The sequence below is a fragment of the Candoia aspera genome, chromosome 1, assembly GCF_035149785.1.
Source record: "Candoia aspera isolate rCanAsp1 chromosome 1, rCanAsp1.hap2, whole genome shotgun sequence".
Taxonomy (NCBI): Eukaryota; Metazoa; Chordata; class Lepidosauria; order Squamata; family Boidae; genus Candoia; species Candoia aspera.
Window position 1 is genome coordinate 325117392 of NC_086153.1, and position 27163 is coordinate 325144554.

Below are 27163 nucleotides of genomic sequence, written 5' to 3' on the forward strand. Positions count from 1 at the left end.
ATTGTCCATGTCCTCCTTTACCTGTTCAGATATCTAACAAACCAACCCCAGGGCAGCGTCAATATGTCCAAAAGCTGTTGGGCTTCCTTATCAATCCCCGTTACCTTGGGGTGAAGTCCCAAGTCACTTGCCCAAGTGACCCAAAGTGACATGAAACAGAGACAAGATATGGCAATGCAGATAGCAAATATGTTGAACTTTAACCCTCCACAATACCTTTACAACATAACTAACGGAAGAAGATTGTGGGAGTATCTCCGGAAGGTATCAAACTGAGGACGATTTTACGAGAAGCTCGAGCAAACGATCGGGCGGCGAAGGCTTAGGCAGCCTCTGGGATTGAAGCGTGACGGGGCCACAAAACAACGAAGCCTCCCGTTTCCTACCGGCGATGGCGTTTCTGGCGCTTTAATCGCTCTCCGCCCGCACCTCACTTTCGCGATTACCGCGCTCGAAGCCAGCCTCAGCGAACAGCGAGGCACGCCAGCGGCTCCGCCTCTGCCTGGTCTCCGAAAGGGCCGCCTTCCTTTCCCAATGGCACTTCCCCGGCAGGCCGACTCCCTCTTCCTCCCGTCCTTCTCCCGGGCCGCTAGAGAGCGTAGCTGAGCCCTGTCCGGCGGTTTAGGCCGGCCTCTGCGTTTGCGCAGTGAGCCTGAGACTGAGGCGGCCGCGGCCCAGCCTTGGGAAAGTGGAGCGGCAGCGCCTGCTGCGGCTTGCGGCGGGGCCGGCGGCCTGGGGGACGCGGATGTGACCGCGGTTGGCCGGGCCTGCGGGCAGGGCCGGGGAGGGGGTGAGCAGCGCCGCGCCCCTTCCCCTCCCCCGTCATCCATCCCAAGGCGCGGGAGGAAGAAGAGGGGCTATGCAGCCGCCTCAGCCGCCCCCCTACGAGTTCCTCAGCGAGGAGAACGGGCAGAAATGGCGGGGGCTTCTCGTGCCGGCCCTGCGCAAGGTCAGTCCCTCCCGGCAGCGGCGTCCTGTCATGTGGGCGCGCTCCCTCGCACGCGGTCCTTCCAGTGGGGAGCGGCAGAGCACTCCCCCCCGTTGCCAGGCGTCTCCCGGGCAGCGGGATACTTCCTCCTATCAGTCCGCGAAGTGCTCCCGTTCCCTCCCCCCGCGTGCTTCACGGTTTACCTCACGCGGAGGGCCCCTTCTGAGCCTTAGGGAACCGCCCCCGTCAGAGCTCGCCCTCTTTTGCCTCTCAATAAAGCTCCCCTGCCGAGGCCAAGTGCTTCCCATTCCCCCTCAGGTGCCAGAAGACCCTGCTGAGGAGCTTTCTTTTCTGCCATCGATTTCCCGTTAACGTATTGCGTCGCAGGTGTGGTGTAGTGATTCAAGTCTACCCTGCACCATGCAAATAGACTGGGGGACTTGCGGTCAGTCCCTGCCTCAGCTCAACCTGCCTTGCAAGATTGTTGTGAGAATATTTGTTGTGAACTCCTGGAGTTCAATCTGGGTAATACACAAGGGCTTATTGGCAGGGCTGGAAGGTGGAAGCCATGGCATTGTGGAAGTTTCCTATGCTTTCCCCAGAGACCCTTGTTTACATATTGATAATTAAACTTGTGTGCTGCCTTGCTTCCAAGGACTTTGGGCTTGTGTTGGCGTGGACCCTCGGGGTTGTACTTATTCATCTTTCCTGTCTTATTTATTTACCGTATTATATCGTTTTATATAGCTGTCTCTATCATATTTGCAACTTCGGAAGACTGCATTCAGTTGCTTGGAGCTTCCCACTTCTGTGCATTATTGCTGTAGGGAAAAATTGGAGGAGGGACTGTTCTGTACATTGACTTAAAACTCTTGGAGAAGATGTGGGTTTTTTTTCTCCTAACAATGAACAAATAATATAATACATGTCCTTGCTTACCAACTGCCTCGTGCAGTGACTGAAGTTATGATGGTACTAAAAAGTTGCTTTGCAACCAATCTCACATTTATGACCGTCGCAGCATCCCACTGTCACGTGATCACATTCGCTTGCTTCACAACCAGCTTGCAACAAGCAGAGTTAATAGAGAAGGCGGAAATAAAATCGTTAAGTCATGTCATTTTTTTGCTTAGCAACTGTGGCAGTTTGCTTAACGACCTAAGGAGAAGTAAAGTCGTAAGCCCATCGCGGTCATGTGATTTTCTGCTTAGGGACCATGGTGCTTAGCAACTGAGTCGCCAGTCCTAATGGTGGTTGCTAAGCGAGGACTACATGTAATGGTTTGGACTGTGATTCCCATGCTGGCTGGGTGTAATTAAAGTTGTTCAATGTTAAAAGGGCTGAAGAAAGCTGGCATAAATTTAGGTACCTGGCTTCCTTTGACCATCTTCAGAGCCAGAGATTTTTTGCTTTCTTCTGTCATAAATAATCTTGCATTAGGGTACAATTTTTCTTCAGTAATTTCAGCTTAGTATGTGTGTGTACCTTCGACTCCTGGCGACTGCCTGGACAAGTCCCTGCAGTTTTCTTGGTAAGATTTCAGAAGTGGCTTGCCATTGCCTTTGTCTTCCTAGGGCTGAGAGAGAGTGACTGGGCCAAGGTCACCCAGCTGGCTTTGTGCCTAAGGCAAGACTAGGACTCACAGTCTCCCAGTTTCTAGCCTGGGGCCTGAACCACTACACCACACCGGCTCTCTATTTGTTCTTAGTACTGTAACTTAATTTTTCCCATTTTCCCATCCAGTAAAACTCTACATGAATAGTTGCATTTCTTCAGTTCTACTTAGGGGCTTGCTGTCCTCCTTCAAGCTTCTGGTAGTTTCACTGTGCGTGGTATGATACATCTTTCCATACTCAAGGTGGTTCACCTGCCAAACATGTAGTTTTTCATCGGATAATTGTCTTCCTGTGCATCCTTACGTGCAACACTCTTTATTCTGAAAATTTGTCATGGTATAGGTAATACTGGCATGTTGTGGCTTCTAAACAATAGGAATAAACAATGTAAGAGTGGCAGATAAATGTTTGCTTCATACATCTGCCTTAGTCCCATTACAAACTCTATATGTGAATGCATGCATACATTCATATATTGTACACGCCATCCCAAAAGTGCAAGTTGTCTGTTTCCAGCATGCTATAATCAAAATGCACTGTGCTATGTCGCAGTTTCTGCTGTCAGCTGTTTCTACTACTTCCAATACTCACTTTTGGAAACACACACAATTACTTTGTATTGTCTCTATTTCCCCTGTCGCTCCTTTTTGTGTATACTAATCTTGTTGCTGTAACTCAGCATTTCTTAACTCAGAGCCTCGATACCTTATTGAGGAAGATTGCTGTAACTGTATTTTGTATGTTCCTGCCTTTTTACATGGAACTGTCAAAAGGCATCTTCAGTCACCGTGTGATTCAGATTCTTCTGTACAGTTATACAGTTAGGTCATTCTATATTATTCTTTAGTTTGCCCCATACATGGACATACTTCCTGCCTTGTATTTGCCTCTTCCGTATACAAATAAATATCCTGATCATTACGCTGCTCTAAATTCCTCCATAAGGAAGGCAGTTGAGTAGATCTGTATACGTATGGGAAACTGCAAATATACCATGCATACCAAACACATTATAAAGATGTGGAAGGGGAGAAGACAGAAACTGCAGTATTTGAGCTGTTTGTATTACATGATGTTGACTGCTGGGAATAATAAAATCATTCTAGGTAAGACGCTGGTCCAGACTACATAATGTGATTTGTTTGTTTCTTTTTGACTTAACAAGAATGAGTCCTTCGGCTGTGATGGATTCATAGTAGGCCTAGTATAGTGAATGAATAAGTAATCTGAGTCATTGACTTCTCTCTCTGCACACGCACCAATTTTTTTTTGTATCCTTCCATAATCTAGGGTGTCTGTCATCAGTCAGTGTCAAGTCACAGAATCTACCTTCTAAGAAACTGAGGACTGCCTTGATTGTCTTGCATGATTTAGTATAGTTTGATTTTTATAGGAGTAGTATTACATTTCAGGAAAACCACAAGAGTTTTGAGATTGAACTGAGGCGGAGGCTTTCCTGTATAAAGAAGCCATGATGTAATTCCAAATTATACCACTGACAATATATTTCTTTTTTAGGTAGTTTTCAAAACTCAGAAAAAGACGAGCAGGAGAACTATATAAGCATTTTTCTCTGACCTAGTTCATGTGCTGAACTAAGACATAATGGGATTCATTTGATTTATTATGTTGCATGAACCCAGGAGTCTGTAACACATACTTTATGGCTTAATGTACTTTGTGAACTCAGTCATTTGCAGATTACTCAGTAAACCATGTTAAGTAGCTTAACATTGTATGCAGACCCAGTCATATATTTTGACCTAATTTAGATCATCAACAAAGTTATTGTGATTGGTAAACCATGATTTATAGTTTGGGTACAGTTCCCCCTCCTGGCAAGTGGGAATATTTGGAATGTTGAGAATATGACATGGGCACTATCACAAAATAGTTGCTTGATATTTTGGCTCTATATCTATATAGTAGAAGACAAACTGAGCACTTTCCTACTACCAGTGTGTGTATATACACACGCACACACACTTTTTCTCCCAAGGATGCCTCCACAAAGCTCAGAGGCATTGTGGAAATGCAACTTATGCTTGAGGCTGATGTTTTGCTTTTTAATATGCTTTCCATTCATTGTTTAATTAAAAGAATTTAAAAAAATAAAATTGGCAAGCTTGGCAGATATCAGAGAACATGGTATTGCTCCAGGAGCCATGCTTTGGACTCAGGCTTAGCATGTGAAAGATGCCAAAGCAATCATTTCAGTGAGAAGATACTTGCTATTCAGATCATTTTAAGTTTATTCCAATCTCTATTATACAAATGTAATACCTCTGTGTGAAAAAAAAATACAGAAAATGATTTCTTACATAAATTTTATGGGGATTATTTTTCACAGAAAAATCAATTTGATGTAACACAGCCAAAAACTGCTTTTCCTGAATTGTCTTGTAGCTTTCAGCTGCTTTCGTTATAGAGCTAAATCACATGTTTGTCCATATTTGTATGCAGGAAGACTATTGCTTTTTTACTGTAACTTTAAAAAATTAACCAGGGGGGATTAGAAAGTAATTGAATTACACACATATCACTAAGGCCAAATTAAAAAGGTAAAGGTGCCTTTGAGTTAGTCTCAACTTCAAGTGACAGAATATCCAGCAGTTTTCTTGGCAATAAAATGGAAATAGCCTTCTCTTGGTACTTTTTTTTCAGCTGTTGAGTGGAAACAACATCACAGAAGGTGACAGCGGCAAACCACTTTCCTAACAGCCAAGAAAAGTATGTGGAGGCTGTCAACAGGAGTTGAAATTAACTCAAGGGCATCTTTTTTAATACTATGTATTTATTTTTAACCTTTCAAGCACTTAAATAATTCATTAGAAACTACTCATTTTTTCGTACTTACTGGTTTTTATGTATGTACTGTTTGTTCATATTTTATGGTGTAAACCATATGACTTTTGAGCCTGGTGATATGTAAACACAGTAAACAAATAATGCAACCAAGAAAAATCTGCAAACATTCTACTCCTTGCAGGGCCCTTTTGTGTCCTTGAGGCCTCATAGCTTCATATAGCATAGCTTGATAAGAGGTAGAGTGCAAATGGGTGGAGAAAGTCATCAAAGAAATCCCATGCAAATATGGGAGAATGGGAGAGGCACAGTACAGCACACAGTGAAATAAGTTATCAGTAGAAAATTCTGGGGAAAGAAAGAAGTTAATTATTACTGCAATGCATTTATGTGGGGCTGTCCTTGAAGAAGGTTGAGAAATACATTTTAGTAAAAAAAAAGTACCAAAGGTATAGACTAGTAGTGGGAGATGATCATATTATGCCAGGATTGTAACCTGTTAAGCCCTTCATGGCTTTGAGTCACAGGAATGCCTCTTCCTCTTACATTCCTACTGGAGCCTTGCAATTGTCATCAGAGGCCCTACTCTAAGTGCCCTCATGTGCTGATACGGCTAATATCATGGGTGATTCAGGAGTGGCTTTTTAGTACTACTCTGTCAGTATGACATGCCATCCCCAGTGAGGGTTGCTTTGTATTTCTCTTTTCTGATTATGTGTCTAAATGAAAATACAAGATTTTAAGAGTTTGTGAGGAATGTTATAAATAACTGCTAAATTAGTTTTAATATAAGAAGTTTCAAAATAACTGTACATCAGCTGGGGTGTGTATGCATGCGCAGACATTTGCTTCTTTAAAACATCTTAGTTGATAGACCTCTAAATTCCCTGTGTCTCCAGAAGTTTAGTCATCTAAAAGAGGGTGTTCTCTAGAATGAGGGAATTGCAAGAAAGTTCTGGGTAGAAATATTTCTGCATGATTCACAGTTCTGAATTTGGCAGCATTTTTTCCATTGCCTTTCACATACCAATGCTTTGAATGGTTACAGAAGATGGTAATACTAGATTATTAGTTAATGAAATAAAAGCTTACCTGTATCCTGCTATGTAAATATTCATTATTGGACATTTTATTGTGGGACACTCAGAAGAATGAAGCTTATAAAAGATAAGAGATACAGTATGGTTGTCAGTATCTCTGTGCCATCATTAATCTGTCTTCTGATTGAATATAACAAATACATCTTTCTGCAGGTTCAGCAGCAAGTCCATCCCAATCTTTCAGCCAAGGAAGATTCCCTCTTTTACATCGAGGAACTAATTCTTCAGCTGTTGAATAAGTTATGCATTGCACAGCCACGGACATTTCAAGATGTAGAGGTATGAAATACAGTGCATGTGAGGGGGGGGAAAAGCAGGTGTTTCCTCACAAAACAATGCTAGTATGAAAAGAGGAACTGAAAAAAGTGATCCAAATTAAATTAGGGCAATGGAGAGAGTATTACTTCTCTAAACTAACAACATAGATATGAGAATACATGTTCTGAGGTTCCAGATCATGGAATGTGGAGAATTTTAAAACTGGTAGCATAAGCAGTAGCATTCTGGGACATGGATGTACTGATCAGTATTACCTGGTATAAGCTGTTGTACATAATGAATATAAAAACAGCAAAGTGCTATTCTTGGAAGGCTAGTTTACTGTGAAAATTGACAGTAGACTTTTATTTAATAATAATGCTCTTCTGCATTGATGCATACAAGAGAAATTGTGTGGTTTCTGCAACAAATAAATTTATAGAAAGTTTGTGACAGACAATCATTTTCCTTAATTCCTAATGGTGTGTTCAGTTCCATTGCATTATACTGCTTCCCCCTCTAGCAGAGGAATTGGAAGAATATTTTGAAAAGGACTTTGAGCCAACGCAGTGCTGCATGGCTGCTGTTTGGAAGGGAAAAGAATACTCAGGGAAATAAATGACATACTCTAGTCAATATTGAAAGAAAGAAGCCTGCCTCTCTTTCTTTGTTGAGAACCTGGCAACTGTTTTTTTGCACTTGGGCAGGAGCGTGTGCAAAAGACTTTTCCTCATCCAATTGACAAATGGGCCATTGCAGATGCACAGTCTGCTATTGAGAAGCGAAAGCGAAGAAATCCTCTCCTGCTGCCTGTGGACAAAATACATCCTTTATTAAAGGTATATTGGGGCAAAAGTATTGGTGATTTAGTATGACATTTTTAAACTGCTAAATTTAATAATTTCCTCTCCTGTCCTTCACCAAGACACTCTTCCCTGAAAAATGTGAAGTAATTGTATAATAGCAGAATATTCTTAGACATGTGCAGAAAAATATGCCTTTTTCTTGGACAAAAAGTGAGTGTCCTGTGGTTAGAAAAGGGGGGGTTAAATCAGAGAAAGAAATATCATTTCTAGTTGTAGCATTTGTAAATGGACTCCATTCTTGCTTGGTGACTTAATAAACTCACTCGCCCATCAGTAGGAAATACAGCAGGTAAAAAGACATTCAGAATGGAGAGAAATGGCATCAGCTTCATTGAAGTAAATAAAATCCTATAGATGAAGGTTAGAGTTATACTTCCCCTTTTGGTAGGCTGGTGCATCATTGGCTACTAATGCTGCAAGTTAGGGTGCTTATCCCTTGCACGCTTTATATCATGGAGTAGCATTCTTTTTGGGCCTAGGTGTCATCAAATGATCTTGTGATTTTTGAATACCTCACCTTCTCAAAAAAGATCATTTTCACATGAGATCACAAGAATCTCTCTTGAAATAGCCAAAATTACAGAGGATTTGGTTAGTTTTGAGGGTGGAAATCAGAGAAATCTGTTTGAGGTCTATTGTATTTTGTTGCTTTACATGTAGAGTTAGTATCCTTGCCATGGCCAGCTGCCTGACTTTGCTGAGTTGAAAGCATAATAAATGGAATTTTATACATGTTCTTTTGTGTTAACTTTCAGGAGGTTCTTGGTTATAAGATAGATTATCACATGTCTCTTTACATTGTGGCTGTCCTGGAATACATCTCTGCTGATATCTTAAAATTGGCTGGCAATTATGTTTTCAACATACGACATTTTGAGATCTCCCAACAGGACATTAAAGTATCCATGTGTGCTGATAAGGTGAGGTTCTATGGAAATCCCAAATTTATACAAGCGCTTCAGCTCCATCATATAGCTGTTGGCTTTTGTTCTTGCTTAATAACTATTTCATCTTGCCATAAATAGTTTCCCTGTTATAGGGAGCCTTTTAAAATTCATTCTGTATCAATAAAAGAAATTATGACACTTTTCTCACAAACATTTACTATTAATTTATTACTATTAGCCAATAAAATGTTCAATTCAGTAGTTTTTCAAAAAGACCATAACTTCATATTGGATTATAAAATATTTGATCGTGTGTAAAATATGTCTTCTCTATTTAGGTGTTAATGGATATGTTTGATCAGGATGACATTGGTTTGGTTTCCTTATGTGAAGAAGAACCTTCTTCTTCTGGTGAACTTAATTACTATGATCTTGTCAGGACTGAAATTGCAGATGAAAGACAGTATCTGCGGGAGCTGAATTTGATCATAAAAGTATTTCGAGAAGCTTTTCTATCTAACAAAAAGCTGTTCATGCCCAATGTAAGTCAATCTTTTGCCACACTGACCCTTTCTTGTGATAATGTGTGCTTTGAATTAAAAGTAATAATGGTGAAAACTCCCCCATTCTTGAAATCTTATTTTAATAAGAAACAGACAGGTAAGCTGGAAGTGTGCTTCCATTACATGTTAGTTTTCTAGTTTCTCTTCTAAAAAAGTGTCATTTTTTAAAAATGCAAACAAATTCTTTCTTCAAGGAATCAAAGTGATTTACCTCATTTTGATGCAACAGTTAAAATAATAAATAATGCATAAAAATTGCAGTTGAAGCCTTGCCCTATACTGTTATGATTGCAAGTCTTTTAAAGATATTTAAAGACTTGGGAGCACAATACATGGAGAAGTTCAGCTCTGTGAATGCGGCAGGCCTTCTTATGTAAAATGTCAACTTTTTCCATAAACTTTTTTTTTAAAGAACAGTATATGAGGCAAGCATTTTATCATAGATCAGAAGTTTGTGTGAAATAAAGTGGCTGTATAAGATAATTCGTCAGTCTAAAACAGTGTTTCTCAACTATGGCAGCTTCAAGATGCCTGGACTTCAACTCCCAGCATTCCCAGTATGCTAGCTGGGGAATTCTGGGAGTTGAAATTCAGACATTTTAATGTTGCTAAGGTTGAGAAACACTGGTCTAAAATGATACAAAAGTCTTCCTTAATCTTTTGGTTTAATTTAACCTATTGTACCAATTTTGAATCAAATAGAATGTTTAAAAGTGTAAAAAGATACAGATACATTCAGAATGGATTTTCTTTTCCTCAGGATATTGACATGATATTCAGCAACATCACAGATATCCATGAATTGACAGTGAAGCTCTTGGGATTAATTGAGGACACAGTGGAAATGACTGATGAAAGTAGTCCTCATCCTCTGGTTGGCAGTTGTTTTGAAGATCTTGCAGAAGTGAGTTAGCAATGCTGTTCCATTTATTATGCAGTGGGACATGACTAATTCAGATGTCTTGCTGGGTTTTAGAATGAATTCCTTCTGCTATGGAGGATTCCTCTGTTTCCCCCTCTACCTACAAATATACAATTAGTCCTTTAAAGTGCAGGCATATAATGCATTATTTCTAAGTAAAACTTTTTTATATATAACTGGGGATACATGCTTGAAGAATGTACTTGGTATGTAAACCTAAAAAGCCTCTTTCTTTGAAAGCGTACTTATTCATTATCAGCTCTTCCAGTGTTTGTCTGAATTTAAGAAGCCAAAGTTAAAGCTATAATAGCTTAAATTGGAAAGGTGGCAATTCAGGTGTCATGGATTCTCTCAGCTAATTATCGATTAAAGAATGTCAAAGTTATATTTTAAAAATTGGTGGGTTACTGTAATAGTCTCTTTTGTTACACATGATGACAAAAATATGCTTGCAGAAACATATTTATGAAATGGCATGCACTCTTTTTTTCTGAAGTACTGGTTTGTTGAAGAAGAGACATGCAGTCTGTGGTCATAGCTTCCTTCTTTTCTGTAATTGATTAAAAGATATAAGAGTTTGCTTTTCTGCTTCCAAAGGCTTTGCAGATTTAATCTAACATTTTCTTAAAAACATGTAATGTAGAACAGATCTTTCAAAAGCTTGTTAATATCATGTAAGAGGTATTTCCAGGTTTAATTAAACCCAAGATCACTTAAACATAGAAATTTATTTTATTTATTTATTTTTCAAATTTCTGTCACTGCCCATCTCCCCCAAGGAATTATCTGTAAGAATACCCTTATAATTATCTTTAAGAATACCAGATCTTGATAAAATTGGCTGTAATTCAATTTTGGAGTAATATTAAATCATGGTTGCTTTATTAGAAATGCCCTTGCATTGCCCTTCTTTCTTCCCTCTAACAGATGAATTTATTTCTCCATTTCCTAGTTTTTAGTATCTGGAATTTTTGGTGATTTGGTGGCTTGTTTCTAACTGCAATTTGATGATTTTTCCAACCATGATTTGCCAATTTAGACATATTTGATAAACAGGAACTAAATAGAACTGTTAAACTATACAATTGTTATGTAGCAAGTATATCACTTGCATGGGCATTTTGATTTCCAAACTATAGCATGTTGTTATGATGAACTGCTGGTATGTATGCTGGGCATTTGGAATCACCATTAGATTAATTCAGACAAAAGAGTCCTTGTTTGGTCTAGTGGTTAAGGCAATGGGCTAGAAACCAGGAGGCTGTGAGTTCTAGTCCTGCCTCAGGCATGAAAGCCAGGTGAGTGACCTTGGGCCAGTCACTCTCTCTCAGCCCAATCCACCTCACAGGGTTGTTGTGGGGAAAATAGGAGGAGGAAGGACTATTAGGTATGTTCACCGCCTTGAGTTATTTATAAAAATAATAAAGATGGGATAGAAAATAAATAAATAAATAAATAGTTATTTGTGTAATGTGTTTACATTTCTGTATTGTTCCTGTATGTTGGTCTGCCTGAATTGGATGATGTTTTGGTGACATATATCTTTGTTTAGAAATTAGTGACATTATCCACTAATTCCATTGAATCACACTTCCTTATCCATGTGTGGATAGATGATATTCCATTAACGATAGAAAAGTAGAACTATTAAAACAAGTTCTCATATATAATTGGTAGTTCCTCTAAAAACAGATATGCTGTTTTAGAATACTTATTCTATTTTTCTAGGAACAAGCCTTTGACCCGTATGAAACCTTGTCACAGGAAATCCTTTCGCCACAATATCATGAACATTTTAATAATGTAATGGCTAAACCTGCTGTGGCTTTACACTTCCAGGTATAAGTATACAGTTTTGTAAGTTGTAATATTAAAATAAAACAGAGAAGATCTCTATCTGTCTCATAATGTAGCAGCCCTTAGTCCTCATAAAATGATTTAGATTGTAGAATCCAGATATTGTTGAATTCCAACCCATAGCATTTCTCACTTGTATTGCTACTAATTGTAAATTTGCAACATGGGGGGGTTCCAAACTGTAGATGGGCAGCAGTGTTCTTTTTGGAGAATAGTGGCTTTCTCCTGGCAACCCTGCCATGCACATCAATGTTGTTCAGTGTTCTCCTGGTGGCCTCATGAACACTGATACTTGCCAATGCAAGAGAGACCTTTAGTTCCTTAGACGTTGCCCTGGCATTCTTTGAGACCTCCTGGAGTATTACATGCCTTTCTCTTGGTGTGATCTTAGTTGGTTACCATTCCTGGGGAGGATAACAATAGCACTGAATTGCCTCCATTTGTACACAGTCTGCCTGACAGTGGACTTTGGAAATAGTTTTGTGACCTTTTCCAGCCTGGTGATCATCATCAACTTTTTTCAGGTGTCATCAGAAATCTCCTTTGTTCAAACCATGACACACTTCCACATACCTGTGCTATGATTTGATAGTGAATACCCAGAATTCTGTTCTTTAAATAAGGCAGGACCTCCCACACTCACACCTGATTATAATCCCATTGACTGAAACTTCTGACTCTAATTTCCCCTTCAAGTGAACTGATAATCCTAGAGGTTCACATACGTTTGCCACACACAAATGCGTAGCTTTGGATCATTTTCTTCAATAAATAAATGAACAAGTATTATGTTTTTGACTCATTTGTTTAATCGGGTTCTCTTTATCTAGTTTTAGGACTTGTGTAGAGAAAATACCAGTTTTAGGTCATATTTATGCAGAAATATCGAAAATTCAAAAGGGTTCACAAACTTTTAAGCACCACTGTTAATTCGCACAGACCTGATACAAAAGATCAGCCATATAACCTTCAACCTCATTTGTTTTCTGGCTTTCAACTCCTCTGACTGATGAAGAGTTCTAAGAAGTTTTGAAAGCTTGCAATTATTAACTTTCATTGGCCTAATAAAGATACTATGCCTGTTTCTCACTTCCTTCAGTTGAAGATTGCCTACGTTGCCATTTAGCTGCTTTGGCTGTGGATATAGATAATATCTATGATTTATAAAGCCAAGATCATGGTCTTGAATGGGCTGTATTGTTCTATGGAATTGCCTGACGGGCAAAAATTTGCTGCCCATCTACCTTCTGATTCTTTAATTAAGATCATGGTGATTGAATTGGAGTCTTCTACAGTGAAATGATATATCTGCCACTGCACTAAGTTCTTTCCTCAGACAATGAGTAGTGCTTTCTAGCAGATTAGATCAGAGGTTGGCAATCTGGTAATTTCGTATGATACCACATACAAGATTTCATAGAAACTCTGGAAGGACTTGATGATATGAAAAAAATGGGTAATCTGTGATTTGAAAAGATTGCTTTGTTTAAATGTTCATAAAACCCTCCTGCCTTGATTTCCCATCCTACTAGATGCAATAAAATTATCCTAAAGGCTGCTATTGTTAGGTTGGCCTATAGGGAGGATGTTATCTATCTATCTCTAGATTGTCATCCTCTCACGGTCTCTGGGCAGCTAACATTACAGTTTTGAATGTCTGTCTCTCTCATCTTCTGTTCTTCATACAACAACCATTGAAACAAGAATTGCTTTTTTTCCTTCAGTCAATTGCTGATGGCTTTAAAGAAGCAGTACGGTATGTCCTACCACGTCTCATGTTAGTTCCTGTTTATCACTGTCTGCATTATTTTGAACTACTACAGGTGAGATACCCTCCATAAAATAAATTACAAGGAAATTCCATATTTAAGTTGAATATGTAAATATAAATCTACGGGTGGAATAAAAATGTTGCATCTGTTTCATGCACCGAATTTGGACACTTAAACATGTAAACTATTTACTGTTATTGTTTGTATAATTTTCCACCTTAACTTGACTACTGCTTGTACTGAAGTTTAAAACAAAGTGTGGATCTACTATATCTGACAAGAAGTTATGGATACTTCAAAAGACAATTATGTTTTATTAGCCTAATATGCACAGTTGATAGATGAACCTTCCCCAACCTAGTGCCTTCCAAATCTATTGTCCTGTAATTTGTATCAGTTAAAGACTGACACATCTGGGAAGCACCAGATTCAGGTATGTTGAAGGCACGTTAGACAGTCCTGTACACAGGCCCCATTGGCAAAAAATACAACTTACACAAAAACAGTAAGTATGATACTCAGGTGCATACTTCAAAGACTTTGAACAATCATCCATTTTGTATATACTCTTCCAGAAATCAGAATATACATATATACTACTTGTATATTGTTATGGGTAAATACATTTAATACAATCAACCATGAGTGGGTAAGTTTGATGGTCCATTGACAATACTGAAGGAAGTACCTAGTGCTTCCTCGTTGCTTGAATTTTTGCAAAGGATGTTGTCTGAGTGATCCAGCGTGATGTTTCATACATGATGCAAGTTGGCAAATTCATAAACATGGTAAATGCAAAATATTTATAACAACTGTAAGAAATTTTGCTCTTCCTGTTTCAGAACGTATCAGTGCACCTGTAAGATTGAATTTTAAAACCCCTGCAATGGAGTGAAGGGTTACTACTGTGTAATTTGCATTCTTGTTCCTTCCTGATTTAAAGAAAATAAATCAGTATATTATAGTTATACAGTATACAGCTATATAAGAAGAATAGATTATTAAAGTACATAATAAGAATTGAAGTCAGTCAAGCATAAGAAATATGAACAAGGTCTTAATAATTACAATTTTAAGTCTAGCATTACTCAGAAGCTTTTGTTTTCACTAAAGGTGTGCAAAAGTGTTTTGTTCTGAAACGTTTGGAGCATGAAATTTCATGAAATTTCCATGTTTCAAGATTTTGGAAATGTTTTCAAGGTTGAAATGTTCCCAGAATGTTCATACTACCTTCTTTTGTGCTCAGAACATTTTGAAGTGAAAACATTTTGTACATCCTTATTTTTCACTCTTGTAGCTACCTTAAAAGCTTGTTTCCCTTTCAGTATTGTAATTGAAAATGAACTTGTAAAGTGCGTAGGAGGAAGTGTCCAACATTTGATGATTTAACTTCAAAGAATGCTCTTCATCATTGCTGCTCAAAATTTAAACATAGAATTGGAAAGGCCCATTATATGACTTTTGTCAGATGTCTTGCTGTGATATCCAATCATGGTGCTTCTTGATTTATGCTCATCCTTGAAAACTCAGCACAAAGTGACTTGCAACCCTGTTTGGTAGTTTATTCGGTCTGCTCTTTCAGTTATGTTTAGTTTTTTTTATCTGCTTTAAGAAAGCTTTTAAGAAACTAAAAAAACAAAGTTGTAAGTATCAACAAGATGCATTATACAGCCTTGACTTTCATCTTTGAACTAATCATTTTTGTTCACTTTGATTGCTAAAAATGCTTGTTTTATTCATTGTACATGGAGAAGTAAACTCCCTATGAAATTAAAGTATTTGTTCTTTTCAGCAACTTCAAGAATGTAGTGAAGATGAAGAAGACTGTGAATGTTTAAAACAAGCCATCACAGCTCTCCTGAATCTCCAGTGTAGCATGGAACGTATTTATAATAAACATTCACCTAGACGTCGGCCTGGGTAAGAAAATTAGTCATAGCATTGTTCTAGCTGCAGTTTGAGCTCTTTGGGAACATTAGCAAATATGCTGAAATTTGAAAGAAAAGCAGATAATGTTAAAGGAATTGTGGCTGTGAGTCAGCACACTGACACTTGCTTTTCCTTCTGTTAAGGCCTTTTTACACATTTTGTTTCCAAAAGTAAGCCAACCTGCTTTACACAGACTTGAGCTGGTAATTGCCAAACTTAATCTGATAAAATATGCTTTTAGGGAGCCGGTGTCTTGGTTCTACAACCGCCAAGTAAGAAGCAAGCATCTGGCCATAAAAAAAATGAATGAGATCCAGAAAAACATTGATGGTTGGGAAGGCAAAGATATTGGTCAGTGCTGCAATGAATTTATAATGGAAGGCACACTGGCAAGAGTAGGAGCCAAGCACGAGCGACACGTATTTCTCTTTGATGGTTTAATGATCGGCTGCAAAGCCAACCATGGGCAGTCACGACTTCCGGGCTGTAGCAACGCAGAGTACCGGCTCAAAGAAAAGATCATTATGAGGAAGGTCCACATAGTTGATAAAGATGACACGGGTGAATACAAAAATGCTTTTGAGCTGGTCCCTAAGGATGAGAACAGCTTAATCTTTGCTGCCAAGTCTGCTGAAGAGAAGAACAACTGGATGGCAGCACTTATTTCCCTCCAGTATCGCAGCACCCTGGACCGAATGTTGGATGCAGTACTGTTGCAAGAAGAGAATGAGCAGCCCCTGCGACTCCCCAGTCCAAGTATCTATCGTTTTGCAGTGGAAGACTCTGAGGAGAACATGGTTTTTGAGGACAGTCTGCAGAGCAGGAACGGAATTCCAATCATCAAAGGTGGAACCGTGGTGAAACTCATTGAAAGGCTAACTTATCACATGTATGCAGGTATCTGGATATGTAATGCTTTCACTGCATTATTGACTTACGGGAAGGGGATCATTATTACCTGAAATGAAATACTTAATTTGGAATTGTGCTTGCCTTTCTAGATCCTAATTTTGTACGTACTTTCCTTACCACATACCGCTCCTTTTGTAAGCCGCAAGAACTCCTAGGTTTGTTGATAGAAAGGTAAATAAAAAACTTATTCAATCCCTTTGTGATGAATTTTGTTCTCATATTACCAATAATAAAATTGCCATATTGGTGAGATTGTGATAATTTAAATGTTGGCACATTCAATTTTGAGCAATTTATTTTAATGGCATTTCCTATCTCCTGTTTTCCAGAGTCCATTACATACTTAATTATATAAAGCTTTTAGAAAGGTTTATGTGGTTTGGCAATATAAAGCTGAAACAATTTGGACTCAGTTAAAAATAGAATATATTGTGAAGAAAGGTCGCTGGAGAGATATTTTTTCCCCTGTAAAAAAATTAAGTATTGCATTCAATGTTTGGGTAATTGATGGTATACTGCTAGTATTTATTTAAGTCCTGATGGAACAACTGGCACAAATATTACAAGCAGCACATAAGTTGTAAAAATGTGAACAACAGTTTGCATGGTGGCTTGCCCAAGCAGAATACAAGTTTGGACTTTGATATTAGTGCAAGGATGAAAATGGGCTTCCAGAGACAGTAAAACTTCAGAATTAGACCATTGCATATAATCCATTAGAAAGAAGGAGGTACAAATGTTGGCCTGTTGTCTGTTTTGGCTTTCTCAGAATCCATCAGAGTGTTTGTCTGGTTTGTGAACATCCTGACTATGAAGAAAAGACTAGAAAATCAGTCAAGAGAAACTGGAACAATCTAAATTAGTAATTGTTATGGTTTATGACATAACTGTTCTGTGAGAGAGATGATTGAATTGCCAATATTCAAGCTCAGTCCAGTGACGAGATTACTTTTCTATAAGTGGCAGCTGCATCCCATTTGTACATTACAGTGCTGATTATGCTTACATTAAAATACAGAAACCAGTGTGGCCAAAGATGGCATGTCCAGTACGACTCTTATAGTTGAATAATGATCCTGCAGCTGATGTACAAAGTGGGAGCCAAGACAAAATAATCGTTGAAGACAATTTTACAGCTCTTTGAAAAGGGATAGAAATGCCTTATTTGACACTTGCTGCTGATACAGAAATATTAAAATGAATTGGATTAATGAATACCAAGATCTTCTGCTGTTTAAAGAATTTAGTGCAGTAATAGTGATTTAAATTCCCTGCGTGTTATTTCATATTCAGAAAGAAAATTAAGACCTAGCTTTTCTTAGAGTTCTTAATTTTAAAGACTTGATGTTCGTGACTAAGGTCTTGATGTCAGATGATGGATGCCAGGAGTTATAGTTCTACCAGTTGTATTTTATATATCTGTTTAGTTATATTGATTAGAACACTATAAACCACAGGGAGTCTTATTGAATAAATACAACAAAAATAAATGAATAAATAACTCCTCTTATCCCTTGTTCCAATTATGAATAAGAATGTGTGTTTCCAGGTCTTTCTCCTTTCTTTGCATTATGGATCTGCTGTAATTCATGTTCCAACTTCTCTGTATTTATTAGATTTGAAATCCCTGAACCTGAACCAACCGAAGCTGATAGGCTGGCAATAGAGAAAGGAGAACAGCCAATCAGTGCAGACCTTAAAAGGTTTCGCAAGGAATATGTCCAGCCAGTACAACTGAGGTTTGAGCTTATATCTCTTTTGTGTTTCCAACTGTATTATCAGGTGGGAGGACACCGAGGTGACCACTTCACATGAGAAACACAAAGCTCACTTTGCTTGAGAAGAAGTTCTTACTTTATATGAGAATGAGAGGCCCTGAAAGCTTATGTAGAAGATCAGTCAGCTTGTGTATTCTGGCTTTTTTAAAACATAATTTTTATTGGTAGACTTCAGATTAAAATAAAACTTGTCAATGCAATTTAAACAATTCGGATTAATTATGAGACCCAATTTGGTGCAGTGGTTCAGGCACCAGGCTAGAAACTATGAGCCTGTGAGTTCTAGTCCTGCCTTGGGCACAAAGCCAGTTGGGTGACTTTGGGCCAGTCACTTTCTCTCAGCCCTAGGAAGAAGGCAGTTGTAAACCACTTCCAAATATGTTGCTCTGAAAATTGCAGGGACTGGTCCAGGCAGTCACGAAGGCACAAAATATGTGCATATGTCTATCTTACATTAAATAATAAAATATAAGAACATAAATGTGAAAAAAATGAAATTAAATAATATTAGTCTATTTTTCTGCAATGCAAGAGTAATAGTTAAATTTTTTTGCAAGTAAAAATGCAAGCCATGTTATCCTGTATTCAATAGATTGACATTATAATGATGGTCACAATAACAGGATACTCAAAGGAAAGCATTATTTCCAATAAAATAGAAATCATCCAAGTTGAAAATATATATTATTTGTACAACATTAGCACAGCTTCAAAGGAAGCTGTAAAATCTCTAAGGATAAATTATCTAGAAAGTATCTATCATCTCATGATATTAGAACATTTTTGAAGACATAGTGGGGGAGAAAAGAACTTTACCACAAACAGTATGCCACAATGGTATTATTTTCATTTATTTTGGGTAAGATTTGGTTGTGGTCTTGAATTACCCCAATGCTTAAATGTGTCTCTGAAAGGTGTTTTTTTTTCTTGGAACGTTGCAGATGTTGCATCTTTATAGTTCCAACTGCATGTATGATTTGTTAGTCATAGTAAGCACAGTCTTTTTTTTTCCAACTGAGGAAACTTTTTTTTAATTCAGAAGTTCATTTCAGATGCCATCTCACTCCAGTATACCTGTTTTATCATCAGTTGGTGAATCAGTTTACCTCAGCCTCGGTTTGTGAAAATTAAAAATAGTGACATTTTTTCTCTTCTCTCTTTTTTCCCTTAAGGGTATTGAATGTGTTTCGGCACTGGGTAGAACATCATTTTTATGACTTTGAGAGAGATCAAGAGTTACTTGATAGACTGGAGACATTTATTTCCACTGTAAGAGGTATATAATTTTAGTTGGTAATTTTCTTTTAACTGTGAACATTCAGCATTATTTCTCAGTTATTTCATAGATTCTCATCTTTAGCTTTTTACAAATCCTGAGTGTTCCTTTGCTCTGCGCTTGTTCACAGATCAGAAGACAATGGTATTTTCAGTTATTATGAGACAGTGTTATTATATCAGTTTCCTTTCTGATCTATTTTCTGTTTACAAAAGAAAAAGCATTACATTACATAATGCTTCTGCATTTGTGCCTTGTTTCTTCCATTAAAAATTAGAGTACGGATAATGTTTCTTATCCTAATTTCATGCTTTTCTAGGAAACCTGTGACCATTATCACATGAAATGAGAAGAGTCAGGCCTGTCATTCATGTTTCCATTTAGACAGATAAATGTAAAATCACACATGCCATTTTTAATGTGGAAGATCTAATATTGTAGTAAAGCAACTCTGACAGGTGAATGCTTGCCTGAAGATGTCGCTGGTTGAGTGAGCTTTGTTTGTAGTCTTACATTTGAAGTTGTTTCCATCAGCATAACCAAAAAGGTATCAGCATGTCTAGTTTAGAGAACAACTGCAGTCATCCAGTTCCAATATTGGCTGTAATTTCTGGCGTGCCCAGGGCCATTAGATGCAGTTTGGGATATAGAATTCTTCTTTGCTTTAATTTTCTGTCATAATGTTCCTGAAAAAAAAAAGCCAATAGTGTTGCTGAACAAGATTTTCACGGGAGGGGTTGTTTTATAAAATAAGAAATTACGTACCTTGATTCTAGAAAATCCCTGGCATCTTTCCTTAGCTCAGAAACTCACCTGCTTAAGAGCTTGGAGATTAATTGCCTGCCATTCCAAATTACAGTCCCTTGTTAAGTAAACCAACAGTTGATGATGGAGAAGACAGACAAAAAGCAGAATGAAATGTGCAAAATGTAGAAGTAGTTATACGAAGTAAGATACAGGGGATTTCTTACTTAATAGCCTACAACTGGCAGAATGCTGTTTTTTCTTAGCTCACAATTTAAGTTTAATGGTAGTGGTTCTGATTTCTTCTGCTCTGTTTGAGTATTACCCTAGATATCTCATTGCCCACTACAATGCTAAATTAGAAGTCTAGCCCTGAAGGCCTTCCTTATTTTCCCAGTTTAAATGCTGTTGGCCTGGTTGTAAAACATCATGTGTATTCTGCTACAACATATTAAAACAGATGGTCATTATTTTAAAATGGGAAGAACCAAGTTCTTTTATTTCAAATGTATCCTCCTACACGGCATTTTTCAGTGCGCAGAATATATTTTAGCAAATGCATACAATGTACTTGCTAAACAGTTTGCTATCTCAGATTTGTCTTGTAAAACATTATCCCCAGAGCTGATGTTAATTGTTAATAAGGAAAGTTTGTTCTATTTCATACTTGCTACATGAAGTACCAATGAATTCATGCTGTGCACCTCTGATATTGAAAGCCTTTATACAAACTACTAGCAATGTCTGATGTGTCTTCCAGGCAAATCCATGAAAAAGTGGGTGGAATCCATTGCAAAGATAATCAGGAGGAAAAAACAAGCTCATGCAAATGGCATTAGCCATAACATAACATTTGAGAGCCCACCACCTCCAATTGAGTGGCATATCAGCCGTCAGTTTGAGACATTTGACCTCATGACATTGCATCCCATAGAGATTGCACGGCAGCTAACCCTTCTGGAATCTGATCTCTACAGGTAGACCACTGTTTTGTTGGGCTGACGATTCCTTCCATCACATAATTCAAATGGCAAAATGCTCCTTTCTTAATCAGGTTCATTGTGCAAACTCAGTTTGAATAGTACAGTATACTGTAGTATAGTATAGAGCAATATAATGAATGCAATACTGATAGTGACAGGTTTGATATTTACAGTATATACTCCTTCAGTAATAAGCTAATGTAACATAGTGGTTAAGAGATGAGCAGTAAGCCCTGAAGTAAACTGGATAATGTAGAGTTTTTGATGGTAGAGCATGAATTTTCTGTGTGCAAGTTTGAACACGGATAATTTCTGTTAAAATGATTTCAGGTAGCAGCTTTGAAAAAGAAGTCTGTCTGAAATCTTAGTTCTATCAATTAGAGCACCTTGTAAAAGGTGTCCGGACTAGAGGTCCCATTATCCCTTTTGTTGGCCTGTATGATTGGGCTGATGGGAGTTTCAGTCCATCACATCTGGAGGACAAGATTAGGGAAGGCTAAGCTAGGTAATCCTGGACTAAATGGAGCAATGATATGATTTGTTGTAAGGCAGTTTTATACGTGAAACTGATCCAGTAGGTCACTACTTCAGAAGTTGTATCTGCTGCCCATTCCCTTCAAAGTAATGTGAAGAAAGGTACTCGGGTGACTTTATGAGTACTGAGACAATATACTTAACATGCTTTATTCACCTAAAGTACATTACAGTGCTAAATATATTTATAATTGAGCACTTGAACAATTAGTTACTTCTAGAAGAAAAGTAAAAAATAATTTATGTTCAAGCTGTGGATCCAACTCAAACAAATAGATGGGGAGGCTACTTTTACTGTCATTAAAAAAAAAGATGACCACTTGGAATGACAGTTGTATCCCATCATAGATGATTGTCCTTCTAGCTGGACTTCCCTCCTTTGGGAGAATTGCTTAGCAAATTAAAAGGGAAGAGTCCATAACAGCTGCACAGATTATTACATTGTAATTTCCCTAAATTGAAATGTCTGGAGATGCTTCTGAATTTTCTTTATATCATACTCTTCCCACTGTGCACATGGATGCATTTGCATGCATGAGTACACACATGCATGCGCACGCGCACGCGCACACACACAAAATCATCTTGTTTTTTCTGTATCAGGGCTGTCCAGCCTTCAGAACTTGTTGGGAGTGTGTGGACAAAAGAAGATAAAGAAATTAATTCCCCAAATCTACTGAAAATGATTCGGCATACAACAAATCTTACACTTTGGTTTGAAAAGTGAGTAAAATCACTTATATCAAGAGTATGCAATTTTTTTCATCTCAAGAGCTAGAATTTGCACGGAATGGTATGGCATCGTGGAGGGGTCATCTTTGCAGGGGTTGAAAAGGATGCCCAACTCACCAACTGTAAAACATGCAAAAAAAGAGGGGGGCAATTTTTTTTTTTACCACCCACTCCATTGGAGTCTTAGGGCCCACAATAGATATTGGCCAACTCTATTTTTTGCACCTCTGATGTAGCTGCTAGGGATGGGGCAGATTTTTAGTGGAAAGTTTGGAGGAAGCTAAACAAAAACAAAATAGTCCTAAATTCTTTCAGAATTAAGTACTTAGTAAATGAATGATATAATGGCATTATTCCTGTACAGCTTTAACCTATGGATTAATGCTGAATGCTTAACACTCTTATTTGCTAATCTCAAACTTTTGTGACAGTGGCAGAGTCATCATATCACTTTAAGAAAAAGAAAACATTGTGGGGCTCATTCGTTCTATAGTTCTTGTACCCAGTATTGGAAATTAGTTTTATAAGCAAGGCAGAAAGGGATGGGTGGATTATGAGATAACATACAATGACTTTTTTAAAAATTTCAAAAATTACCAGATTAAACTCTGTTCCCCCTTCATTAAAAGGTATAGATAGATTCTTGTCAGTGAAAATCCCCCCCAGTGAAGAGTTGCTCCTCAGTAACCGTAGTCCACATTCCTTGTGGGCACCACACTGAAGATGAGGGGGCTTATATCATCATACTGTGTCAGAGTAACATGATGTTTAAAATATTACACGGGTTTTTTAGGGGCTTGAGTTCAAAGCACTCCTCAGCCTTGAGAAACTGGGTGGTCTTGAGCAACTTCCTTACTCAGTATTAGTCTGTTTATTGTGAGCATTACAAAAGGTTTAAAAAGTACCATCTTATTCTACTTGAGGGAGGGTCAAAATGAAAATATGACAATTGTTTTACAGTACAATAGCATCCAACAAACCTCTGTGCTGTTTTTTCTCCTTTTTCCAAATTAGGTGTATAGTAGAAATGGAAAACTTTGAAGAGCGAGTAGCTGTGTTAAGCAGGATTATAGAAATTTTGCAGGTTTTCCAGGACTTAAATAATTTTAATGGAGTTCTTGAGATAGTCAGCGCAATGAATTCTGTCTCCGTCTACAGACTAGACCACACGTTTGAAGTAAGTCTTGGTGGCTGGCCAGTAATCAAAGTGTAACCAATGATTTTAAAATACAGTTGTTTTATACTTATGGCAGCAGCAATTCAGTACAAATGTGAATAACATGGTAGGAATTATTTCTAAAACTAAGTAAACTAATGCTTTGTTTGTTAAATTTGTATCCTGCCTTTTGTACAGGAACTCAAGGCATATATCCTATCCCATGGAAAATGTACATTTTACTATTACCATTTATCTATGACCTTAGAACTAGTTTTAGAACCATGTATACTTAATAACAAAAAACAGAGTATATAGCAGCCAAGATGATTCTGTGTAAGGCATTTTGACAGCAAAGACCAGTAATATCTGAGAAATAGGGATCAAAGAATGATATAGAACAAAGAGATGTTGTGAAGATTTCACAATTTCTGGCCCAAAGAACAGTAATATTTGAGAAATAGGGATCAAAGAATGATATAGAACAAAGAGGTGTTGTGAAGATTTCACTATTTCTGGCCAGCACTGAATATTGCACAGACATATCCTGCAATATCAAAATGTGGATTTTTTTTTCTATCTGATATCAGGCACTGCAAGAAAGAAAAAAGAAAATTTTAGATGAAGCAGTAGAACTAAGTCAAGATCACTTTAAAAAATACCTTGCTAAACTCAAATCAATCAATCCGCCATGTGTGCCTTTCTTTGGTAAGTTATGCCACAGAGGCAGAAACAGTGGCTGTTTCTTATATTCCTGTTAATCCATAAATAGTTAATGAAATTGTGATATCCTTTCTAGGGTATTTTGCACTATCTTTTGAGAGAGTGCTTTTCTGCTGAATATTTTTCTTTCTCATATTAATTTAGTGTAAAAAACAAAATGTATTTTGATTTGAGATGATTGCTGAAATGCTCTCAGAATGTGGCTCCAAATAAGCACTGTGCTATCTAAATTTATTTAGACTACCATCATTCCTGCATATTTCAGTCCAGTTGTGGGATGGGGTAGAATCTAAGGACATAACATATTTACTGGAAGGTATATTGGTTTTAAAGAAATAGATACATCAGTGAAGTGAAATTTTCTTTGTGCATTTGAATCTATTAAATCTCACCTTAATTTTTTTTAATGATTTTGGCCCCTGCTTGCTTGCTTGAAACTGTTAAGAAAAAAGCTTTGATTGTTCTTTGTCATTTGACAGAGGAGGAAGATGGTAAGCTTGTCACTTATTGGTCCAAAATGGTTTAGAAATGTGTCATCTTTCAGGTTCTGCTGAGTTCCTTTTGTCAGGAAATTGAGTCATTCTTAAGTTATGGTTGATCCAACAGAAGGTAGTAGTTTTCTCATTTGCTGTTACTCAAACTTGGACAGCAAGACTTGCACTTATTTATCTTCCCTCTCACCATTCAGATGTGCATCAAAAGTTCTCTCAGGCTTTGGGGAAGTGTGTAGGGTCTGCAGGGGAGAAGGGGAATCCATTCAACCATTGGTGTCTGTTTTACTAATGAACAGGCATGGGTACAACCTCTATGTCTCATTGTAAAATGTGCTATAAAATGTGTTCATAACATATGATTTTACATTCTTACTTGATAACGGTTGCGGATGACTTAAGAGGAATCTCGCCCCTTCTTTATAATTGATCGGTTTTGATAATTTATTACATAGCACAACAGCCCACAAAAGTAGGCTTGAGTTAATACCTGGATGCAGAGAATAAAGAAGAATACTTCCCCAAAGCTTCCTAGTCAGTTCATAATGTGAAGTGTCAGCTCCTTCTCCTCAGACATTCTGAAACTCAAAAAGGTAATGCAATATGTCACGCACAATTGCCCATTTAAGGCTAATTTTAGAGTCTCTGTCATGGTCATAAACAAAAAAGAAGGCATGGTTGTGAACAAGCTAAAATCCTTTTGCCCTTTCTCTCTAATTAGGAATATACTTAACAAATATTCTAAAGACAGAAGAAGGGAATCCTGACTTCCTAAAAAGACAAGGGAAAGGACTGATCAACTTCAGTAAAAGGAGGAAGGTGGCTGAAATCACAGGAGAAATCCAACAGTATCAGAACCAGCCGTACTGTTTGCGCGTTGAGCCAGACATCCGGGTAATTGGACAGCAATTGCGGAGAGAGTTCCCTCTGCATTCGATAAGATGACAAATAGCGTTTTGGTGCTTTGCTGAGACTAGGCCATCAGTGTAACGCAGCTGCTAAAAAGACAAATGCTGTCATGGAGCACACGAATGGGGACACAGTGGCCAGATCACAGGAAATGGTTCCACTCTGTTCCACCCAGGTCACACCCTAGTTCTGAGCACCACATTTCATAAAGGACAGCAACAAATTGGAGTAAACCCAGAGGAGGGCTACCAGAGGGGTCTGGAAAACAAGTTTTGTGAGGAACTGTTAAATTATCTGGATATGTTTAGCCTACAGAAAATAAATTGTGCAGAGATATGCTAGCCCCTTCAAAATATCTGAAGGGTTGTCACACAGAAGCAGAAGCAGAAATATTTCTAACGTCTGAAAGGCAGTGCCAAAACCAGTGGGTTAGAAGTATGAGGAAGCGGGTTCAGGCTAGAAGTCAAAAGGAACTTCCTGATGCTGTGAGCTACCAGCCAGTGGAATAGGCTGCTACATAAAGTATTGGGTTCTCTTTGCTAGCGGTCTTCAAATGGAGGCTGAAGCATAATCTTTCAGAGGGTCTAAGCAGAGAGTTGTAGTAGAGGTCTCTTCTAATTATGTGATTGTATATCAATATTTTCTGTGTTGGTGAGGATCAGATTTAGCAGTAAATCACTCAAAGTGTCCGGCTTCTTAGATTTCCCTGATGAAAGTATCAACTTGTGACATTAGATGGGAGTGTTGCACTGCAGCCACCATTAAACTGAAGCAGCCATTCATATCCTGGAAAGGATGTTTGCTTTCATTTTAAAATGTATGGAAGTAGAGCCATTTGCCTGTTTCACATACACCGTGTATACATACAGTGCCATTCCGACATTGCTAAGAATATCCGTGGAAGTAAAATATGATACAGTGTAGACTGAGTGAGAGCCTGGAAACAAATGGGATTCCTAGAATCTTGCGGGCGGTGGGGGTGCACATGTTGATATTGACTGGAACTTCTTGTTATAATACAGTTAGTTGAAAAGTTATTTTTTTGTCTTTTCAGAGATTCTTTGAAAATTTGAACCCCATGGGAAGTTCCCCAGAAAAAGAATTCACAGACTATTTATTCAACAAATCTCAGGAGATTGAGCCACGAAACTGCAAGCAGCCCTCTAGATATGTAAGTCTTGAAATGGTGTACAGGTAGTCCTTAGTTAACAACTGTAATTGGGACCGGAATTCCTGTTGCTAAATGATGCAGTCATAAAGCACAATGTCATATGACTACATCCTGGAACTCCCCATTGCCTTCGTTAAGCGAGGATTGTGGGTTGTTAACTGAGTCCTAGGCAGCTTGCAAGCAGCCTGGCAGGCAGATAAGGCACCGAGCAAGTGCATCAGGGTCAGGGTGGCTGCTACCAGGCCAGAGTG

General features: G+C 38.1%; 1 protein-coding gene across 1 annotated transcript in view; it reads left to right on the forward strand.

The window, feature by feature from the left end:
• Nucleotides 1-500: 500 nt before the first annotated feature.
• Nucleotides 501-27163, forward strand: part of SOS2 (SOS Ras/Rho guanine nucleotide exchange factor 2) — a 36381-nt gene continuing 9718 nt past the window's right edge. The window contains exons 1-19 of the mRNA XM_063290565.1: nucleotides 501-949; nucleotides 6603-6728; nucleotides 7415-7546; nucleotides 8329-8493; nucleotides 8799-9002; nucleotides 9784-9927; nucleotides 11674-11784; nucleotides 13527-13625; nucleotides 15367-15494; nucleotides 15745-16400; nucleotides 16505-16586; nucleotides 18032-18154; nucleotides 19366-19469; nucleotides 20974-21190; nucleotides 22334-22453; nucleotides 23477-23639; nucleotides 24209-24326; nucleotides 25554-25726; nucleotides 26796-26912. Coding sequence (XP_063146635.1) covers nucleotides 860-949; nucleotides 6603-6728; nucleotides 7415-7546; nucleotides 8329-8493; nucleotides 8799-9002; nucleotides 9784-9927; nucleotides 11674-11784; nucleotides 13527-13625; nucleotides 15367-15494; nucleotides 15745-16400; nucleotides 16505-16586; nucleotides 18032-18154; nucleotides 19366-19469; nucleotides 20974-21190; nucleotides 22334-22453; nucleotides 23477-23639; nucleotides 24209-24326; nucleotides 25554-25726; nucleotides 26796-26912 — 3072 coding nt within the window. The 5' untranslated portion in view covers nucleotides 501-859. The remainder of the gene's footprint in view (nucleotides 950-6602; nucleotides 6729-7414; nucleotides 7547-8328; nucleotides 8494-8798; nucleotides 9003-9783; nucleotides 9928-11673; nucleotides 11785-13526; nucleotides 13626-15366; nucleotides 15495-15744; nucleotides 16401-16504; nucleotides 16587-18031; nucleotides 18155-19365; nucleotides 19470-20973; nucleotides 21191-22333; nucleotides 22454-23476; nucleotides 23640-24208; nucleotides 24327-25553; nucleotides 25727-26795; nucleotides 26913-27163) is intronic.